This window comes from Trichogramma pretiosum, unplaced genomic scaffold, assembly GCF_000599845.2.
Source record: "Trichogramma pretiosum strain Unisexual culture from Peru unplaced genomic scaffold, Tpre_2.0 scaffold10, whole genome shotgun sequence".
Taxonomy (NCBI): domain Eukaryota; kingdom Metazoa; phylum Arthropoda; class Insecta; order Hymenoptera; family Trichogrammatidae; genus Trichogramma; species Trichogramma pretiosum.
Window position 1 is genome coordinate 907,312 of NW_019641652.1, and position 23,267 is coordinate 930,578.

General features: G+C 39.1%; 1 protein-coding gene across 1 annotated transcript; it reads left to right on the top strand.

The window, feature by feature from the left end:
• Window positions 1-14,344: 14,344 nt before the first annotated feature.
• On the top strand, window positions 14,345-22,029 carry LOC111693892. Its single transcript, XM_023459970.1, has 3 exons — window positions 14,345-14,411; window positions 15,561-16,666; window positions 21,937-22,029. The coding sequence occupies exons 1-3, from the start codon at window positions 14,345-14,347 to the stop codon at window positions 22,027-22,029; spliced, it is 1,266 nt and encodes a 421-aa protein (XP_023315738.1).
• The last annotated feature ends 1,238 nt before the right edge of the window (window positions 22,030-23,267 follow it).

Here is a 23,267-nt window from a genome sequence, read left to right on the forward strand (position 1 = left end):
CTCCTTGCACTGCAGCAGCAGCAGGTGCGAGCTTCGAATATCAAGTACTACTTTGCATACGATACGCGCGAGCGCAAGCAAGCAAGCACAGAGAGCCTCTTCCCCGCGTGTGCAGCAGCATGTGCTTGCGCGCGACTGCACTGCACACACACTGGCTTGTTTCGGCGCGGAGAGCTTTTCTTTCTTTTACTCCACGAGAAAGAGAGATGTGTGCTTTTTCATTCGAATCGCGCTTAGAGAGTCTTGTTTCTATTTTATTTTTATATTTTATTTTTTCTATATGCTGTATGTATCGCTCTCTGTACGCGAGATTTCCCCTGTTGATGACGTTCGAGTCTAAGTGTATACACGGCGTATAGGCGCCGGGGTAGAAAAAAAAATATAATCTACCGCGCGCCCGCTGCTTTGTGAGAGAGCTCGTTTTTTAGACTCTCCAGCAAGTCTTGTATTATAATGCATATACATTTTTCTAATGAATCGCCTTTGTGGGGGGGGGGGTGAGTGAAAGAAGCTGTTGAAGAAGAAAGCAAGAGAGAAAGAAAGAAAGAAAGAAGAAGCCCCCGACGCGCGCGAGCAAAAAAAGGCTTAACAGACGAGTTTAAGTTTTTTGCCATGCGCCACTTTGCCAAGTCTCGAGCTTCTTAACGATCGATTCGCTTGCGTTGCTGCTGCTGCTTCTGCTGCTGTTGCTGCTGTTTTTCTCCACTCGTCCAAATGCCTCGATATCTCTTTTTTACTTTTCTACACAATTAACTCTTTTCGTTCTCTCGCAAACTATGCGCGTAGCAGCAGGCAGGCAGACAGGCAGACAGGCACTGTGTGTGTGAGCGAACGAATTGTTAATGCGATTCGCGAAAAGTTTACAGTTTAACAAGTTTTTCGTATACGACTTCGATTCCTCGACTGCTTTTTAAAATGTGTACGAATTAGTAGCGCAACGGAAAAATAAAAAATTGCCGCTCGCGCGCGCGCGCACTCGTAAGTAAATCGAGATGCACATTTGAATGAAAGAGAGTTCAACGAGAATTTATATATAAATGCGAATGCAGAGGAACATTTTTGCGCACTATCTTTTTTCTTTTTTTATTTGTGGGGAAAATCTGAAGCTACCAGAGTTCGCTCCCTCTCTCTCTCCTCTCGACGGCAATTTAGCTGATTCTGATACGCGCGTAAAAAGCCTAGATTTAAACTAGAGAGATAGAGAGAGAGAGAGGGTGAGAGAGTGGTGGAAAAAGAGCAAACGTAAAAAATTACAAAGCACGAAACAAAAGTTATAGTTTATTTTAGCTCCCGGAGAGCTCTTTGACCGTATCACTGCTGGTGACAAAAAAAAAGAATAATACGCGGGATGAACGAGAGAAAATGGCATTTTATTTGGGATAGAATGGAGAAAAAATGCCCGGGTACATTTTCAGCGCGAATTTTTGGGAAATAATTAACCCAGCAACTTTATTATTTTGTACAACAATTTTTTTCGAACTTATTCGGTGGAAAAATACAATATTGTTATCGAAACAATAAATGAACATCGCCAATAATGTCAATATGTATTCCAAAAAAACATAATTTACTAGTTTTCATCTCAATCAATGCACTTCATAAAATTGTGTTAACGAACGTCTGAAAATTAACAGTAAATAAATTCATTCAAACACTAAATAAATTCAAACCACTGCAGCTACTACAATAAGTTAGAAAGTTTGTAGAGTGCCTGATATTCTCGTTTAATTATCGTTCAGTTGGAAATGATAATTATTTAACCTCTATCGACTCTTTTTTTTCAGAATTTTTTCATAAGGTAAATTCAAGTCTGAAAAATATTTTATAGCACTGCGTGGCATAAGTTCACATCTATGGCACGCTTTTCGGTGGCATAAGTCGCACATTCTGGCACCGCTGCGTTCGCATCACACTCGCATACGCTCGTGCGCTAACCTCACTTCGCGCTACCAGAAAGTGCGACTTATGCATCGGAAAAGGGGGCATAAATGTGAACTTTGCACAGTACTATAAAACGTTGTTCGATACTCGGGCCATAGGGGACACTTTTCGGCCCAGCTATTAGGACCCTCGCTGCGCTCGGGCCCTAAACTACGCCGTGCCAAAAAGTGTTACTTATGGCACTTGTATCGAAAATTACTATGACAGACTCCGTTGCAACGCTATAGGGCATTCGAGAGAATTACTATACTCCAAACTGTATAATAACAATTGAACGATAGTTCAGCAACGATTTCTCAAACTATTTTGATTCCGTATATAGTCTCGGGCGTTTGTGTACGTTATACATCTACACAGAGGCGCGCGCCACACCATTAACAGTATATAGCCGCAACGCGAGTTAATTTCAACTATTTCGCATCGAGGCTTAATTCATCAAGCTCGCGCGCGAGTGTATATAGACTCGGACGTACAGCTGCTCATTAGCCGCTCGGAGTTAACCAGAATTCTCGTTAGGCCATCATCCATCCGTGGCACATCCTCGTGTGCAACAATATAACACGTGTGTGCTTATCTGTGTGTGTGTATTTGAGTTAGCGTGTGGGTGTGCATACCGGTCACCTGGGAATGACTGAGAAGTGAAAAGAAACACCCCGCACCTGGAAAGTCCATGTACGATATATAGGTATATATATGCGCCGGGGCGCGCGCAACGAGCGCAACACACTCCCTGGGGCTTATTTCCTGCTTCGATATAACATGCTAAATATTGCATCGGTGTATACGTCGATCATGTTGCCCGAGCGATAACTCCGAATTCGTAAATGTAAAGCGTTATCGATTTTTGATAATATACAAGCGCGGCAGAAGTGCCGGAATTTCGACGCGTAGAAAGAAAAAATGTAATTCCGAGTTAATTTCTTTTTAAGCGGATAAAATCCACACGCGCGATCGCTCCAATTGCCACAAATACGTATTACAATTAAACGTTCGCACGAAACTCGATTTTATCCCCGATGTAAAATATACCCGATTTCGTTAAATAACGAAGCGCGTCGAGGTGGGAGGGATGCAGAAGCGAAAATCGACGCGCGATCGCATAACCGAAGAGTTACAATTAAAGGCCGTGCGGCACGTACATCGATACGTTACATTAATTTACGCGCGCGATATCGCGAGGCAAAAAGTAATTTTGATCGCTCATTAATTAAGGCGCGTAACGAGCGCGTAACGCGAGAGTCTGTATATATAGGCGTGTGTACGCGGCTCGTACGGGAATATATAATACGTGTAATATTTTGACGCGACGCATGACCGGCGAGTTCGACCGCAGGATCGACGGATAATTTTCAGCTCGTGGAGATGATATAATATGCGCCGCGCACTACTGTGCGGACAACGGGGCGGACTGACGCCGCACGCGCGTACTCGCTCGCACACACACCTGCGCGTTATAATTTGGTATCGGCAAAATAGTCAGGCAAAGTGTCTAAATATTACGCTTTCGATCGATATCGTGGACTAGAGGCACGTGCATTGACGTTACACTCTTGAACTTCATTCAACTTGGTTTGATACGGACTTATTTTTAGCGTCAAGTGCATTGAAACATGACTAAAAAAATGTAATCATAATTAAAACCAGCCTTCGCCACTAGATGGCGAGTATTCTTTTTTGTAAAATGTGCAAGTGGCAAAGTAAATATAATAGTATAAGTAAAAGCGAGGTTTTGTATAAAATTTAATTTACGAATTCTACAATGAATCGTTTTGAAACGAAACGTTTCAAAACGAAAATTGAGAAAACATTTTCAATTCAACGAGCTAATTTGAAATAAAGAAATCTCGGTTGATGCATCGTAGCAATTCGTTCAAACTTTGAGAAAAAAAAGTTTATTTTGATTGGTGTTTTCACAAAAGTAACATTCCAAATTCACGTGCTCGATTTAGACGACGCGCGACGAATGAAAAAAATCATCCCGCGCTCATTAACCGCACTCTCATTTAAATAAAACCCAATGAAATATCATACAAATAAAAAAAAATGAGGTTCTCTACGAGCGACATTTCCATGAAACGTTCCACTCTGCAGTCCTTTGAAATTGCAACACACGATCGGTCATTTTCTTCCAATTAAAATAATTAGCCCCGGACTCCGCACTCATTTACAAACCGTTTACGCGCTCGGCGATTTCGCGTATGCGCGCGACGTTTCCATAAAATGAAGCTCGGCAATGGATCAATGAAATGGACATTCGAATAATTGAAATAATTAAAATCATCGTCATCGTAGCGGTGAAGAAGTAAAAAAAAAAGCAAAAGATACTTTTTTGCTTTTCGAACATAGATTTTCCATGCGTATTCCCTATTTCTAACCCTCATGAACATACAAGAAACATATCATCAGCATAATCTAGATATCTTCGCAGTACCATACAAATCCTATGTGGACCTGTATATAGTGAATATTCGCCGCGGTTGCGTATGTGAGATACGTATATATTTATCCGATCGATTTTCCATGCCATGTGCGTAGAATCTGCAGATACGTAATACCGCATTGAGCTTTGTACATATACTTGCTATATGTGTACCCTCTTATGTCTTTCTCTCTGTCTCTCTCTCGCGTCGTCGACATTACACTGTATAACGCATATAAGCGCGATAAGGCTCGATGCAGCGGCAGCGACAAGCCTCGAGCCATGTACGGGTGTGCAATATTTATAGAGCATGGAAGCTTTAAGCTTTTGGGCAAAGTATATCTTGATGCATGTACTTTACACGTGTGTGTGGGTGGTATATGCAAACGCGATTACTCGTCAACGTGTATATACGGCGACTCTCACGTCGCTCGATCATTCGATTATCGGAGCTAGTTCTATCTCCCTAGCCCTGTCTCTCTCTCTCTCTCTCTCTCTCTCTCTCTCTCTCTCTCTCTCTCTCTCTGATGAATGAAATTTCGCTCTTACTCTATCTTTTTGTTTTTTTTCTCTCTACCTCTAGAGAGCACAGCGTTGCGAAAGCATCTCTTCTCCCCCTGTACCCCCACTCCACAGCGAAGCTGCAGGGAAACGAAAGATAACGATCGTTTATTGTAATGGCGTGGATATTGGCGCGTGCGATACTTATATGCATCGATCGATCGATCCCGCGCGCGCACAAACGAAACTCGAGATAACGAGGAAAAATTGCGAGACGCGAGCGAGGAACAGCGCATATACACGTACGCGCCGAGTGTCTACGCGTTCTTTTTTTTTTCAAATACATTGCAGTATAAGCTTTTTTCCATCCTCGGTCTCTTTCTCGCTCTCTATCCCTTATATATATACTTTGCCTGCGTTCGCTTCGCATGGCGCGACGATAACCATTTTGAAATTTTTCCGCCACGCACGCGTGCGTAGATATAGGGATAAGTGCTAAGCGCACAAGCGAGGTAATAATTTCATTTGACTCAGCAGCTCGAGATGGGGATGGTTATAAAAAAAAACGAAAAGAGAGGGAACAAAGAAGAAAAAGAATTTTTAATTTTCTGCATCTAAGTTTTCCTTTACTGCTTTAATTTTTTCAGCAGCTGCTAAATGGAAAATTAGAATGAAAGAAGGTCGACGATAAAAAAAAACGCACAAAATTACAAACACAAAAACGGGTTTTCCACGAATCCTTGGGCTTGTCTTCATGATTCGGTGGCTCTGGTATTGTTTTTAGTCTAAATAAATTGTGTAAGGCGAGCAGAATGAAAAGAGAGAGAAGAAGAGAGAGATAGACGAACGAAACGCGAGAAGTTAAAAGTGCTTTTCCTTGACGTCATTGTCATTAGTACCGGCGTCGTGTAATGTACACAACGTCAGATCTTTATTATATAGTCAGTTATATAATCAGTAGAGGGGATATTCGGGTTCTTGAACATCGCTTCTGGCATGGTGCACTTTTGACGCCATCCCTATAACGGCCCGTGTGGACTAAACCCCAGCTTACCGTCCCTCTGCTATCGTCGCGCCGATAACCCAAATTGGTGACCCCGCGCCAAAGATCGATCCCTCTAAACACCGGCGCATTTAACGGCTGCAGCGTCATAATAGTGCACACGTAGTGCATCGAAAGACAGGATGTATACCTGTGCGCCGTGTGTAATAAGTACAACCGCAACGGTTACCGCAACGCCGCTCTGCCGTCTTGCACCGCTGCGCGCCTAATCGCTCTCGTAGCGTATACATGCACACAAACAGACACATACCCGTTCGAAGCCAAAGGTAAAGGTAAGATCGTATTTCGTGGCTTTTACCAGGAGTACGTGTGAGGAGGAGGAGGAGGAGGAAGGTCTGCACTCCGAGGCGAACAACACAAAGTAGCAGCGAAGAGAAAGCAAGTTGACAGAGGGTAAACTCCGTCGCGCGTATATTTCCTGCTCTCAGCGGTGTCACAAGAAGAAGAAGAAGACGACGACGAGGAGGAGAAGGAGGAAGAAGAAGAAGACAACGAGGATGACTTTTAGCTATATGCGACGGCTCGCTAATCGGTCGTGCTGTCGCCGCGCACGAATTGCCATCGTACTTTGAAACAAATATCGACGCGTCGGACATTATTGGAAGAATAGTTGAGACACTCTCTTTCGACGGGGATTGCCGCTACTGTTTGTGTGTGTCTACCCAAGAATTCGCATAATATAGCTCGTTCGGTTGGCGGTGGCTATATATGGCCCGGTGCCCCGGATATATAGGTGGATGAATTTATTGGCTTTCGAATTACTCGCGCTCGTCTTCCTCCTCTTTGCCAGGTATAATAATACGTCGCGCGCAGTAATGGTCCACAAGCTCGCGACCCGCAAACGAAATTCCTTCGATATAGTAGCGGATCGAAAGTTGCAGCAGCAGCAGGAGCAGCTATATCGCACATAATGAATCCGTCGAGGAAACGTTTCTTTAGATTATCCTATAAGTATACGGTCGTATAAGACTTCTTTTCTCGAATTTCGCTAAAGAGGTTGAAGTAGGAGGAGGAGGAGGAGGAGAAAAGCTACGACACAGGCTCTAGCATGCGCTCAAAGCAGCTAACTCGGAGGCCGTAGCGTGTCCCGTGATCTTAAGTTAAACATTCATGCGAATAAGAGATAAGAAGAAACTTTTACGGGTTCCTCCTCGACGCACCCTTTGACGATGAGGTTGCTTGCGTGTGTATACCAAGACTTTCGAAAATGTTTCGCTCGTATATATATACAAGGCTTTGCTAGGCTAACACATGCGCGGGTATATATCTGTATACAGCTGCAACAACAGAAGCTGGGCACTGACCTCCGCGCGTTTGTAGAGTTATGCAGGCGGGCTGGCATGTAAACCCTAATACCATCCGCTCATAGACTATTCAAGCTCCCCCTGACTTTTGTTGATCTTTTTTTTTTCCTCTCTCTCTCGCTCGTCCGCGCACGCATACGTAAAAGCTCGCAAGCTCTCCCACTTTTTTTTGAAGATAAACTACTGCCCCCATACATATTATAGTGGCCTCCACGTACCGAAACCGTAATTACGTAGATTGAAAACTCTCTTTCCCCCGCAGAGCTGCTCTCGATCTCTCTCTCTCGATCTCTATCTACCTGTGGGTGGTTTAAATCGCGCGCAACGAAAAATAAAAAATAAAGCTAAAATGAAATAAATAAAAAGTTGAAAAAAAAAACCTCTACGAGCGCGCGTTTCCGCACTTATTTTGTATCGCTACAGTGCTTACACGAGCACGCGCGAGCGCGAGAGAGAGAGTTGAATACGAAAAGTGAAAAAAAAAACAGTTTTTTTTTTAAATTTGAGAGAGCTCTCGCGGACAACATTTCCGCGCGTTACGTTACTACGTGCGGCCAACTCGACGCTCCACGCGCAGCTCATGTATGTACGTACGTATGCATGCAACGCACTTTTGCACGAAATCTCTCTCTCTCTCTCTCTCTACCTCATTCACTCGCTCGCTCAGTCTGTCACTTTTGACTAGGCATGCATGCATGTGTATGTGTGCGCACATACACACATCTATATATTTGTATAGTGACGAGAGAGCACCGGCTTCCGGCGCTAATGCATTTCCGACCGCAAGACGAATAAACATCGCGGCGCTCGGCTGCGACCACCAAGTGCTGCACTGCAGTACCAGCTCCTATACATATACATACGCGTATGTATCTACCATAGTGTGTGTGTACGTGTACTACCGCACGTATACATGCGCGACACTTCTCGAGCTCGACCGTCCCATACACACACATGTATATATATAACGTGTGTACCGCACAGTTATATAGCGTGTAACTCCGCGCGTATACACACACACGTAGAGCTGGTGCGAGTAAACATCCAGAGTGAAAGGGACCAGGCGAGTACTGCACTGCGCTACAGAGTAGTGTACGACAAAAACGCGTCACCGGCTAATCTCATCTGCGTCAACAACAGCAACAGTAGTCGTAGTAGTAGTCGTAGTACACCGCTAGTATATATACGTGCGCGGAGCTTGACGCGCGGCGACGTCAACGACAACAACAACAACAACTACTACTACTACCACCGACTAGCGGCGCGTTATATTCTCGGTAAATATAATGTGTACTGCATAAACCGCTGCCGTGTGTGTAGACATAGGTAGAAAGCTCGGTACCATATATACGTGGTACGTATCGTCGTTAAAATCTATTCTCATTTTGCGCTGCGCTTCTCCCGCCATGCGATACCTGTATATATACGTACGCGGGTGCGCGGCTCGAAACTTTCGCTCGTATATACGTACGGTATATACACTGAGAAAAAAATTTCATTGATTTAATGAAATTTAATTTAATATTTAATACACTATTAGTTTGATGAATATGATCAATTGAAGCAATGAAATTTATGTAAAAACAATTCAATATTTCGTTGGAAGAACAATGAACAAAATATTTAGTTCTATTAACAAAATATTTGATTCTTTCGATCAAATGATACTATTAAATGAATAATATTAATTTCATTGAAATTCTGAAATATTCTAATGAAATATTTCATTGAACCAAAAAAATATCTTGTCCCAATAACGTTATATTTCATAATTTCAATGAAATACAATGTTTATAATGAATATCATAAAATCAATGAAATATTTATTCGAACTCATAAAATCCAAATTGTTGCTTTAATAAAATAAATATGTGATATAATAAATTATTGAATTTCCCTTGCGAATTGTAACAGAATTAATTTGTAAGTGTCACCAAATCAATAATAACTTTTCAGAATGAACATGATCTATGATCATGAGTCAATATCCTCGAGTCAGAATATTTTGTTTTCGTCGCTCGCGACACCATATTGGTAAAATATTTCAACCTTTATTTTAAAATTCCTCGTTGAGCTCTTGAACAGTACACACGTGTTTACGTTCTGTCCCCGCTCTTGTAAACCGATTCCTCTGTGTCAACAGTCAAAATAAAAGTACTTGCCTATATTGTAGACTTTTTCTTACACCTAGTGCAGCTTTCCCTGCGCAATTCAATAGCGCGTATACAGTAAAGCCTCCGCCTAAATGGCGGCCGGTCGAGGCGAGTCCCTCAGTAAACCGGAAATGTCTGATAGCAACTCAGTGAACTGGTCCACTGTAACCAGTACGAAAAGAAAAAGAATAATCGACAAAAACAGTCCCGGCTCTTCTAAAAACGTCTCCAAAAGAAGACAATTATCACTGGAAAACTATTGGCTAAACCCAACTGCTACAAAAAACAAATTTTCCCCACTTGAAACACTCAATGATGTGGAGACTGAAAATGCTACCGAAATAAAAGAACCTGCTCAACTAATAGTACCCAAGCCACCACCAATTTTCGTGTATCATGTAATTGATATCGGCCCGCTAAATACGAAGCTTGAGGAAATCGCGTCCGGCGAGTACTCCCTAAAAATTCTCAGCAACAACCAGGTGAAAGTACTTGCTTCCACTCATGAAATATATTCTAATGTAATAAAAATGTTGAAAAATGAGAAGACAGAATATCACACGTACCAATGTAAACAAGATAGAGGCTACAAAGCGGTATTGCGCAATATGCATCCCTCAGTGAATATAGAAGATCTAAAAAGTGAAATTGAATCGCACGGTCATGCAGTAATAAACATATCCAACGTCAGGCAAGCCGTTACTAAAATTCCACTTCCCCTATTCTTTGTTGAAATCAAAGTTCTTCCAAATAACAAAGATATCTTTAAAATTAAGAAGCTATTAAACACCATAATCAGTTTCGAAACTCCACGAAAGAAAAGGGATGTTCCACAGTGTATGAACTGCCAGGAGTTCGGCCATACACGAAAATATTGCAGCAAACGTGCTATCTGTGTCAAATGTGCCGCCGAGCACGCTACTAGCGACTGCCCGATTAAAGGCAAAATCAAAACAGTTATCTGCGCAAATTGTCAAGGAAATCACCCGGCTAGCTACAAAGGCTGTATTGTTCGAAAGCAACTCCTACAGAAGCTTTTCCCTGCGCCTCGCAATAAAAATCTCGAAGATAATAGTGGTAAAAAATCACATGCTTCAAATAGAATTGTAGTAAACGAAGAAATGTCTTATGCTTCGGCACTAACTAGGCCAGTCAGCTCATCTCATACTGACTATCAAAACAAACCTGAAACGGTAAATATAAACACAAATAACGAAAACCAAGAAGAAATTAACTCATCAATTATAAGCAGGCTAGAAAATATGCTCGCTAAACTCATGTCAAGCATTGACACTATGTTAAAACTTTTGACTGCGGTAATAAGCAAATTATAAATGGCTTACAAAAGCGTAATCAAGATAGCTATATGGAACGCTAACGGCTTGAGCCAGCGTAGCGATGAACTGAAAACTTTCTTGCTAACAAATAATGTCGATATCATGCTTATATCGGAAACCCACTTCACTCTTAAAACGTATCTCAACGTTAAAAACTACAGGATATACGACACACAACACCCGAGCGGAAGAGCCCACGGTGGCACAGCACTCATAATAAAAGATGACATAAGACATTACGAAATCGAAAAAAACACTGATGATTACCTGCAAGCAACAAGCGTCACAATAGTGGACACCAGCGGGCCTATCACCTTCTCAGCTATATATTGCCCTCCCGGGCACTCAATTGACGAGGAAAAATTTACCTCTTTTTTCAAAAAATTAGGCCATCGCTTTCTAGCGGGTGGCGACTACAACGCAAAGCACCCCTGGTGGGGCTCACGCTCTCAAACTCCTACCCCCCGCGGAAGACAGCTGTATGAATCAATCAGAAAAAACAACTTACAAACGTTATCAACAGGAGAACCAACATACTGGCCCACGGACTTGGCCAAACGTCCAGACTTAATCGACTTCGCTGTCACCAAAGGCATCAACTCAAATCACTGCACAACTCACTCGTGCCTCGACCTCTCATCTGATCATTCACCTGTTTTAATAACTCTCAACAATAACATTCCAATGAACGAGAAACCAATTTTTCTAGGAAACAATAAAACAAATTGGTCACTTTACAGCAACTACATCAGCCAAAATCTCAAGTGCAATGTCTCTCTGAAAACACCGGAAGAAATAGAAATGGCAATTGAGTCTCTTAACATCATGATTCATGAAGCAGTTTCTCTCGCTACTCCACCTCCGAATCCAAACAAAAATTTGAAAAATATCAACCTCCCCGAAGCTATATTAAACAAAATCAAAGAAAAACGCAAGCTCAGGAAAAAGTGGCAAAACTTGCGCAGTCACGCTGACAAATCACTTCTAAACAAGTCAATTAAAGAGCTAAAACTTCTCCTGCAGCAAGACAAATACAACAAAATCCAAAATTATCTGCAAAATCTTACACCATCGGAGGCCACCGAATTCTCTCTTTGGAAAGCAACAAAGTACATAAAACGTCCAAAAAATTTTATAACCCCAATCAGATTAACTAACGGGTGGGCAAGAAGCGAAGAGGAAAAGGTAGAAGCTTTTGCTCAACATTTTAGCGAAGTTTTTAGCACACCTCCCAGACAAATAACGGAAGACGAAGAAAGAGCCTTGCTGTTTGATCAGGAATTCAACCAAAACGAGGCGCAAATAAAAAATGTAAATGTAAACGAAGTCCTTCAGGTTATCAAGAGCCTGAAAAGTCGAAAAGCCCCTGGCTACGACGGAATAAGCGGAATTACCATCAAAAGGTTACCACCAAAAGCAATAAGGTTCTTGTGCATCGTAATAAACGCCTGCTTTAGATTAAAACATTTTCCCTCTCAATGGAAGGTTGCTCAAGTAATACTTATAGGCAAACCTGGAAAACCACCAGAGCAACTATCGTCCTATCGCCCGATCAGCTTATTGCCAGTCTGCTCGAAAATATGTGAAATTCTCTTATTAAGTAGACTTGAACCAATAATAGTGGACAAAAATCTAATTCCGGATCACCAATTTGGCTTTCGTGCACGACACTCTGCCATCGAACAAGTGAGTAGGATAGTCTCAGAAGTAAGAAAAGCTTTCGAAAACAAATGCTACTGCTCCGCAGCTTTTCTTGATATCGCCCAGGCTTTTGATAAGGTATGGCACTATGGTCTGCTTTTCAAAATTAGAAAGAACTTCCCAGTTTCCCATTATGAGATATTAAAGTCCTACCTCACAAACCGGACTTTTCAAGTCAAAATAAACAATACGACAACCAGTCTCAAAGATATACATGCTGGAGTGCCCCAGGGAAGTGTTCTCGGGCCAACCTTATATTTACTATATACAGCCGATATACCACTCTCTAGGAATGTTCTAACGGCCACGTATGCAGACGATACTGCTCTGCTCAGTACTGATAAAAATCCAGTCACCGCCTCGGTAGTTTTACAGAGACACCTCACTAAAATCGACACCTGGTCCCGAAACTGGCGCATCTCTATAAACGAGAAAAAGTCGGAGCACATAACTTTCACTCTCCGTAAGGATACCTGTCCAAGAGTATACCTTAGAGGACAGCCAATACCACAGACACATACAGTCAAATATCTTGGCATTCACCTGGATCGACGGCTGACCTGGAGCTCACATGTTTGGACAAAAAGAAAGCAGCTCGGCTTAAAACTTAAAAAGATGTACTGGATGCTAGGCAGAAACTCGGCCTTGGCTCTCGACAATAAATTACTACTCTACAAGACCTTACTGAAGCCTATATGGACCTATGGTATTCAGTTGTGGGGTTCAGCCTGTAGATCTACTGTGGACATGATCGAGAGGTTCCAATCGAAGACGCTGCGATGCATAGTCAACGCTCCATGGTTTGTGACCAATGAAACAATAAGAAATGACCTGCATATCCCTCTCGTCAAGGAAGAAATACAAATTTTCAAGGACAAGCATAAAAACCGGCTCAAAACCCATCCAAATGTTCTAGCAGCGCGTCTAGCTAACGAACAAACACAAAACTCAAGATTAAAGAGATTAAACACTCATTAAATGTTGTTTATTTCTCTTATTATCTTGTCTAGCTTCGGACAAAAACACTAAACGAGCTTAAATGCTGATTTCTGAGAGCTTTTTATCACTGGATCTAAAAGCCACACATGTTATTTCACTTATTAATTAACAAGATGTTACCCTTTATACTGTAAAAATATTTAATTATTGTCTTCTCGTGACAGATTTTAAATAAAAAAAAAAAAAAAAAAAAAAAAAAAAAAAAAAAAAAAAAAAAAAAAAAAAAAAAAAAAAAAAAAAAAAAAAAAAAAAAAAAAAAAAAAAAAAAAAAAAAAAAAAAAAAAAAAAAAAAAAAAAAAAAAAAAAAAAAAAAAAAAAAAAAAAAAAAAAAAAAAAAAAAAAAAAAAAAAAAAAAAAAAAAAAAAAAAAAAAAAAAAAAAAAAAAAAAAAAAAAAAAAAAAAAAAAAAAAAAAAAAAAAAAAAAAAAAAAAAAAAAAAAAAAAAAAAAAAAAAAAAAAAAAAAAAAAAAAAAAAAAAAAAAAATTTTAAAATTCCATTACTACGTACAGATTTTAGATGATAGAAGCAGATACTGTTATATTATTTCAACAGATAAAATGAATGATCGTTTTCTATATATTACTATCATCAAATTTTATTTTTAAAATGTTACTTGTACTCGCTAAAGCCCGCGCCTTTATAATGCTCCGAAATGTTATTTTGTACTCGCTAAAGCCCGCCATTATCGAACGCTACAACATTCGATTTTTCAAGAATTTCAAATGCAGTTCGTTGCGATCTACCCTCCGAATGCGGAGTAGCTCCCTGCTCCAATCACAGTGTTTAGTTTTGAGTTTCACCTTGCACATACCAGTGATAGAGAGAGGAAAGCCGGCAAAAATTTAATCTGTGTTGTCGGTTTCGAATATCCAGTGACCTATTGCTAATCGAAATCTGCGCATTGTCTAACGGCCGGTAAAATCATCATGGATGAAAAAGTACAAGACTGGCTTAAGCAGTGGGACCTCCAAGAGTATATCGATACTTTTAAAAGTAAGTATTACTTTCTTAAGTACATATTTATCTACTGTTAGTTCATTAAACTCAAAGTTACGGAGTATTGAGTAAATTTCAATACTGGGTGACCAATACCTGACTCGCACAGTACCTAAGTAATTTGCATATTCGTTGGGTTTGAGGTTAATTATTGTGAGATGTTCAATATTATCAGGTTTCATACAATATGCAATGATTTCAGGTACTTTTCATCATTTAATTATTTCAGGTTATGTGTATTAAATAAAGACATTCAATACATCATATTTTTCATACATCATATTTTTTCAATATTTTATCATTCTGTACTTTGAGTTTAATGTAATAATAGCAGTATAAGATTGTGTCATACCACATTGAGACTTGGTAACTACAGAGGAGAGGTACGAATGGCAAAGATACTTCGTTAACATTCTGTCGACTTCTTCGTAATAGTCGACTGTACATAGACTAATGGTTTTACTTGTGCAATTTAATGCAATTAAATAATGCACATTACTTGAAGTAATTGTACAATTCAAACTACCTAATATTAATGTATATTTTAAGACACCTCAAAATCATTGAATATCTCATAATAATATCTCATAATAAAATATTCAAATTATTAGATGCTCTGCGAGTCAGGTATTGGTCATGAAGCATGGCTTGGAAGTAAATTATGAAAAATCTGAGCAGCACTAAACCTTTATAATACATAAGACGGTTATATAAACATTAAAAACTAATTAAAGTATTGCTGAGATTCATAGCCTACTCAGCAATACTTTAATTAGTTTTTAATGTTTATATAACCGTCTTATGTATTATAAAGGTTTAGTGCTGCTCAGATTTTTCATAATTTACTTCCAAGCCATGCTTCATGACCAATACCTGACTCGCAGAGCATCTAATAATTTGAATATTTTATTATGAGATATTATTATGAGATATTCAATGATTTTGAGGTGTCTTAAAATATACATTAATATTAGGTAGTTTGAATTGTACAATTACTTCAAGTAATGTGCATTATTTAATTGCATTAAATTGCACAAGTAAAACCATTAGTCTATGTACAGTCGACTATTACNTGCTGTGTAGATAAATTAAAAAAATTAGTGAAGGACGGTTTAATCATTAATTCTATTAAAGTTAACTTTGTAGTTTTTCAAGTCGTGAGCGACAATTTAGGAGCAAATTCCATATTGGGATTTTCGAAATCATTTTTATCTATGAATTGTTGTCGTATTTGTACGGCTGATATTAATCAGCGTAAATTTTTAACTAGAGAAGATTCTCAGTTACTGCGAGACGTTGATAATTATAAGTTGGCGGCTGAAAACTTAACTCACGGTGTTGAAGAAGAATGTATTTTCAACCAAATACCTTATTTTCATGTGACAAAAAATAGTTGTGTGGACTTAACACACGATCTTTACGAGGGCATATGCCGCTACGACATGGGACATATTTTGCATCATTTGATACAAAAAAATTATTTTACACTTGAAAAAGTAAATGAACGTTTAGCTAATTTAAGTAAAAAATGTATGGATGATATGAATGTAATGACTAAATTACCTAATGATTGTGTATCTAAAAAATATTTAATACTCTCAGCATCAGAGATGTCATTTTTGATCAATTATTTTGGTATACTCGTTGGTAATTTAGTCAAAAAAAACGACCCAGTATGGGAGTATTTTTTACTTCTTAAGGAAATTGTTAGTCTTGTCACAGGTTCTGTCGTGAATGACTCGATTATTGAAAGATTACAAAATGCTATTCACGAGCATCACACTATGTTTATAACTTATTTTAAAGAAGATTTAAAACCTAAGTATCATATCTTAACTCACTACCCTCGATTAATGAAACTTTTTGGACCATTGAATCAATTCTCTACCATTCGTTTTGAAGGCAAACACAAATTTTTTAAAGAAGTAGCGAATTCAATGACCTCAAGGGTAAATCCTGAATTAAGTTTATCTGTAAAACATCAATTGCAGCTCTCTTATAGGCTATTGATTAATCGAGGGTTTGAGTCGAGATTGGAAGTAGGTTCACAAGAAGTTAGTTCAATCAAGAATTTATTAGACTTCTCAAAGTTCAAAAAAAAAGTGCCCATAGATTGGCTCAACGCTGATCCTTCAGTAGTTACATGGGTAAGAGTGAATGGTACTTTGTACAAAAAACAATCAGTAATTTATATGAATAGTGGTACAACTGATTGTGTACCAGCTGTGTTAGGAAAAATTTGTCATATCTTAGTAAGTAAGGAAAACCGAGTTTCATTCATATGTGAAGAATTAAAAATTACTTATCATAATGAACATTTATCGGCTTACGAAGTGCAGTTGTTAACTAACTCTTATTGTTTTGTTGAAAGAGAAAACCTTTCCAATTATAAACCGACAATAGATCATTTTATAAGTAATTCTCAAAGATGTATACCTATATGGTAATTAAAAGTATCCCAATGTAAGTTGATAACTACAAAAGTATAATTTTTTTTAATAAATCACGTACCAAAATGCACTTTTTGAACGCTTCATTTAATCAACCTAAATTATTTACTATTTCAATTAAATTATTTTTAATTTATTGATATAATGAAATATTTTTTTATAATAATTAGATATTTTGTTGCATCAATGAAACGATTTATTTTTTATAGTTCACCCGACTTCCTAGATGGCGCATTTCAAAACTCGCAAGTGGCTGAACAAATTTTTGATTGCTATATAAGAAAGCTCTCATCTTTTATCCCCAATGTATTTGAGCGTATATAAGTATGAGTTGCGTGCGTGCGTTTGTAAATGAATGTAATGTAACATTGTTTCTAGATGTAGGTAGGCAAAAAACTTATAATTTCAAAAAATATGTAATGAATATATTTAAATTCTGTATAAGCAATGTTTAATTACAGGTACAGGAGTTAATTAACACATGCAATGCCATCAGTATACTCGGACTCACCCTTAGTATGATATATCGAACAAATGAATAATTTTTCATATTTACACATTAGTTTTGACAAATTTTCCCTTATTTGAATGAAATATTTCATTGATTGAACAACTGAATCATCAATTTCATGTAATATTTTATTTATTTTATAATATATTTGATTAAACCTAAGACACCATTTGTTGATATCAATAACTGAAATATTAGTTTTATATAATATTTCATTATTTTCAAACAATATTTCATTGAAATAATAAAACTATTTATTAAAGTGAAATAAATAAAAAATATATTTGATGAAATATTTTATCACTTCTATGTATATTTAATTAATCTTATTGATTGATTTGATTCAATAGATTAATAATTTAATAACTCAAACAAAATAATTTCATTCATGCAATAAAAAAAAAATATTGTTTCGATGAAATTATTTCATAGATTGTATTTAATTAAATGATTTCGTTGAATCAATGAAATTTTCATTGTTTCAATGATTTTTTTTTCTCAGTGTATACGTGGGGAAAGCTGCGCCCGCGGAAAAGCTCCTTCAGACTTGGAGCGAGCCACCGTATTATATACGTATACTATGTGCGTACGTACGCGGGTGTGTGCACGAGGCAGATTTTGTCGAGGACGCGAGAGAGAGAGCTTTGGTGCATATTTTCTAGAACTATGTGTGGGTGTGTGCGTACGAGCTTGCAAGCTCTCTTCTTGTTGCGCTCGCAGTGCAGCGCATTTATAATTGAAGAAAAAATAAACGAAAAACAACGGAAAAAGTAAGAACGACTCTCGAAGTTCGAGAGCAAGTATAAAAAACTTGTTTCCGTCGAAATAGTACCTGCCATTTTTTTTGTTTTTTCGATTTTTTTTTTCAAAGATCAACAGTGCGTAAATAACACAAGCGTAAATATATGCGAGCTTGCGCGCTACAACTCGGAAAAAGCCAAACTGACTGCAGCTTGGCTTCTGCGCTATATACGACTACTAGTCGCTCGCATCGAGTCTCGACTAACAGGGCATTACACAGAGAGAGAGAGGGCAAAGGTCGTTCTCGTGTGTACCAGTCGCTCGGCGCACAGACAACGACGACGACGACGACGACGACTATACGACGAGCAAAAGCGACGAGCTTTACTCACACACGCGCGCGTATACACACAAATACATTCAGACGTATATAGAGGTTGCTGCGCTCTCACGTGTGTATACATAAGCATACACAGCAGCAGCAGCAGCAGCAGCATCCAGCCAAGCCATATATAGATCCGATGCATGCATGAGGCTATCTCGGCAAGCAGCAGTACGTTACTGCCTCTACCTCTACCTCCTCCTCCTCCTCCCTAGGCGCGTTTGCAACAGCAGCCGTCTCTCTTGGTATTTCACGGTGTTAACTCGTTAGTCAAATATATGGGATTGGACAGCTTCGAGGTATACGTGTGTGTGTGTGTTTATACCTGTGCACAGCCTTGCCTCGGCGCGCGCTTGCAAGCTCGTACGTGTGTACTAATAGTGTTTCTCTCCACTCGCATGGCAAAAGCGCCTCCGCTCTATATACGATACACACACACACTAAGAGCAAACTTCTAGCTGGTCAGAGGCTCAATTTACCTATCTCGTCCGTCGTTGCGCGCTGCCGTGCAGGATAGCGAGCGCCCCGAAACCAACGGATCCTTATCCGCAAGACCGTACATATATAAACACACTCGCACACACGTGTACGTAATGTTAATATATGTAGCATTAAGAATCGTTTGCCTCGACGAGATAAGCGCGCGTGTGTGCACTTAATGCAGCTAGCGTGCATAAATCGATGTGTACGAGATCGAGGCACAAACGCGTGTTTTCGTGTTATAAATTCAAAATTTTACACGAACTTGAGTGTACGCGAGCAGCTATTAATCCACGTGCCTATATCGTACTACAACGTGCACTTCGAGTCGTGCGAGTAAGCTCGATTGTTAGGCTTCTATTTAAGGGATCTAAATTGAAACTATTATCCCCCTCCTCCTCCACCCATCCCCTAGCTCGATTACCCTCGGTTTAAGCCTCGTGTCATCCGTCAAATTCGCTAAATACACATTCGCAGTTAGACGACAACGACTACGACTGCGAAGCCGGCGTCGAGTCTATTAATCAGTCGATGAAACGTTCGCGCGCTCGCGCCACAACGCCTAAACGCTCTATATATATATCATATAAGCTGTATACACGATAAACACTCGTTATATTATTTAATACAATAAGTCGAGCTTTCGGGGAGCGAGGCTGAAGTAAGCCTCGCGGTGACTCGACGAGCTAGCGAGCGAGCAGCAACAACTCGTGTACATACATATACCATAGAAAATGGTATTACGCGTGTATGTAGTAGTAGTCGTAGCTGTGCCTTTAGCGAGAGCTGCTGTGTATAGCTCGGCGATGCGAGTTGAAGAAGCTCTAGCTACGCGCGCATAGGCAAGAGAGAGAGAAACAATGGCAAGTTTTTGCCTCCGAGTCCTGTTGCTGCTGCTGTGTGTGTGTGTATGTATTTATGTATGTTTGCGTGCGGAGTGTGTACTTGCGAGGCAACGAGAGCTACTACTACTACTACTATCCGAAGACGACGAGAAACATGAAATTTGGAACGGTAAGCTCTAAGGCAAGTAAGAAAGAGCCCGGCATGAAGTTACCCATAACTATCTTGTATATGCAAGAAGGGGCGCGCGCGCGCGAGCTTTTACTTTATACTGCAGGTGCATGAAGGAGAGCGAGAGAGAATATGCTCTCTCACTGCTGTGCTGTGCTGTGTACGCGCGCGTGCCAACACGTCTTTCACGGATATGCAAGTCGAGCTTTTTTTCTCTCTCTCTCTTTTCGCATCTCTACATCTCTTACTATGTGTTTCGCTGTGTTTTCGAGGACTTCGACGTTTTTATTTTTTGACTGATGCGCCGTTTTCTACGTTTTATTTCCTATACTTGCTCGGAAAATCGACGCGATTCGACATTTTCTTTTACGATTCAAATGATTCGACTGCTGTGTGCGCCGTGTGCGCCCGTAAACGCGGGGACAGTACGCGCGACTGTATAAACGAAACAAGTTTTGAATATTTATAATCTCTCTCTCTCTCTCTCTCTCGTTTGGTATAAATTTATATTCCAGTTGCCGATGCCGATGCTGCTGCTGTGCGCGGACTAACATCGGAGCTTTCGGTCCGGGGCCAAAGTGAATCTTTCATCGGTTCGAGTGAAAATAAAATACAAGAAAGTTTTCTCTTTGAAAAAGTTTCGAGTTCTGTTTTCATTTTATTATCCCTTCCTCTTTGGCCTGATAGGTAGATGTCCGGAGAAATATATACATATATATCGGTACCTCGTCGTCCAGCTCCTAAATAATCTCGTTATGTGTCCACCCCGGGGTATTGGTACAGAGCACATATGCAAATAATTCAAGCGACGGCTATCGTTGAATGAACGAGTGGCTTTTTTCCCTCCGAAAATTGACGATCTCTCGCGGAAAAAGGAAAATTCGGTTCGTAAGACCGAGCGAGTGATGCGCTTTCTCTCTTTTTTTTTTCATTTTTTGTTGGTCAACCAACACTGGGAGAACACATTTTAATCGCACGATGTATAATACCCGCAGCGATTATTATTTATGAAAGGGCATTGAGGCTGCAAATCTACTTACGCAAACACACAGACACAGACACAGAGCTATGGAATAATGAATGAAAGGGGCAAAACCCATCCATTACGACTCTGCCCGGGCATTTTCAATAATTTACCCGGAGCTTCGAACTTGCATGCGGGGCCAATTGCGCGCTCGCGCGTTTTAATACCCTGTGGATTTTTTTCCGCAATGAATATAGATTTCTGTAGATGTAGGGAGATATTCGAAAGACAAAGGAAAAAAAATGCAGCAACAACTCATGCGACTCGCACAACAAAGATAACGGCTGCGCGCTTACGTATAGAAATATGCCAGGGCAAGCTCACGCAAATCATCGAGATACCATGACAACATGCGATAATAATCACCTATATCTGTGTCGCGCGATATAGGCCTGATTAAAAATGGAGAAAATCCTAGCTTACTCTGCCACTGCTACACCACTATATACCGCTATACATGCTACTAAAAGCCGTGCATAATGTATGCCGCTCTGCTTTATGCACACATCCATCTCGAGCTCCGGCGTCGTATCGCGCGCGGCTCTATTTTTACAGTCCATTCCAGCCGTTTTCACTCCTCTCCTCTCTCTTTCTCGTCGCAGCAGCCGCTTATCTGTATGTCTGCGTGGAAAATAAAATAGGTGAATACACGTACGTACACTTTATATGTGTGTGTGTGTAAGTTCGCGTGTACATGTGAGACTAGCTTCATCCATTCTCTCTCTGTGTTTTTCTTTTGCGATGTGCAGGGAAAAATGTATAATCCCCCCGGCTCGTATTATGCACGTACCGATTGATCCGCGCGGTATGGCGTGAATTAATGTATACTACACACACATAGAATCGATTACCAAGAAGAAGTAGATGACGTCCTCGACACAGCTCAATTTACACGAATATGTTGACTTTGCCACTTTCAGAATTACACAATGAGGTACTCGCCATCTAGTGGTGGAGTTTCAAAGTGGTTTAGACTCTTTAAAACGATTGAATTGGCATTTTCAAGTCCTTAAAAATGATTTTCAAATTTTTAAAATTATAAGAATAGAAAAATATCAAACAATAAGTCAATTAATTAAAATAATGATAATTTTAAATTCTTTTTTTTTGTCATAAGTCAATTATTAATGTTGAGCATTTCCATCAGGATAAAGAAGTTTGAAGTGTTTGAATAAGACAAAAATTTGAGAAAGTATTCATTTGCATTTTCGTTTTAATATAAATTGATTGCTATATTTCGAAATAAAACTTATTAATTGATTGGTTGATATAATAATATTTATATAAGAGAAGCCATGACAGTCATATAAGATACTGCAGTGTTGACAATCTTGATAAAAACAGGGTAAATTTAAATTAATCCTAATTTTAAGAACTAGATATGCAATCGATTTTCCACTTACTTTACTAAAATTTTCATAATTCAATTTAAGGACCGTAGATGGACCTGAGCTTAATTCACAAGGACTGAGTGCCCGAATCATCATCATTATTATGTATGGCTTAGTGTTTAAAGGGAAATTGTACCAACCACATGAGTAACTGCAATAATAATACACAAATTAATAGTGAAAAATTAATAAAGACCTCTCAAATGATGATATAATATCTCTTAGGTACCCGCAGTTTCTTAAAATAAAACTCATCACATGAAAAAAGACATTTTCATAGAGTCAAAAAAGTGAGTGTGCATAGCAATCTGTGTGTGAGTATGATCATTGGAAAGACATAAAGAAAGAATGACTTTGTATGAACGATTTCGGGCGTGATTGTTTTTTAAAACTTACCAATCATAAAACATATCACTGCTCGCATTGACTACTATTTGCCCAAAATGAGCGATTAGAAATGCTAAAAATATTATTGCAATGGAGGAAATTATCATCTCCAATACGAGGAAATAATTTTTTATACTCAATGAGTACAGTATCTGGAAATTCACTTGAATAAATTTTTTTAAATTCAATCGAAAGAACTAAAAAATAATTTTACCATCGTGCCTGTAAAACTCAAGCCAACCAAAACATAAGTGGACAGAATCATGAGTACATTGCGGCCTATGTGTTCGCTCTTTTTAAAGAATCTAAACATTTTTATAAATAAAGTGATACGATTTAAAATATTTGATGACATAGTATGATACATTACTCAATAGCAGACAAGTGGCTCTGATGTATACTCTGAACTTCATCAAAAATAAATTTGTTTACTGATTTTGTATTATGGAAATTATCCTTTTCTACGAGCAAAC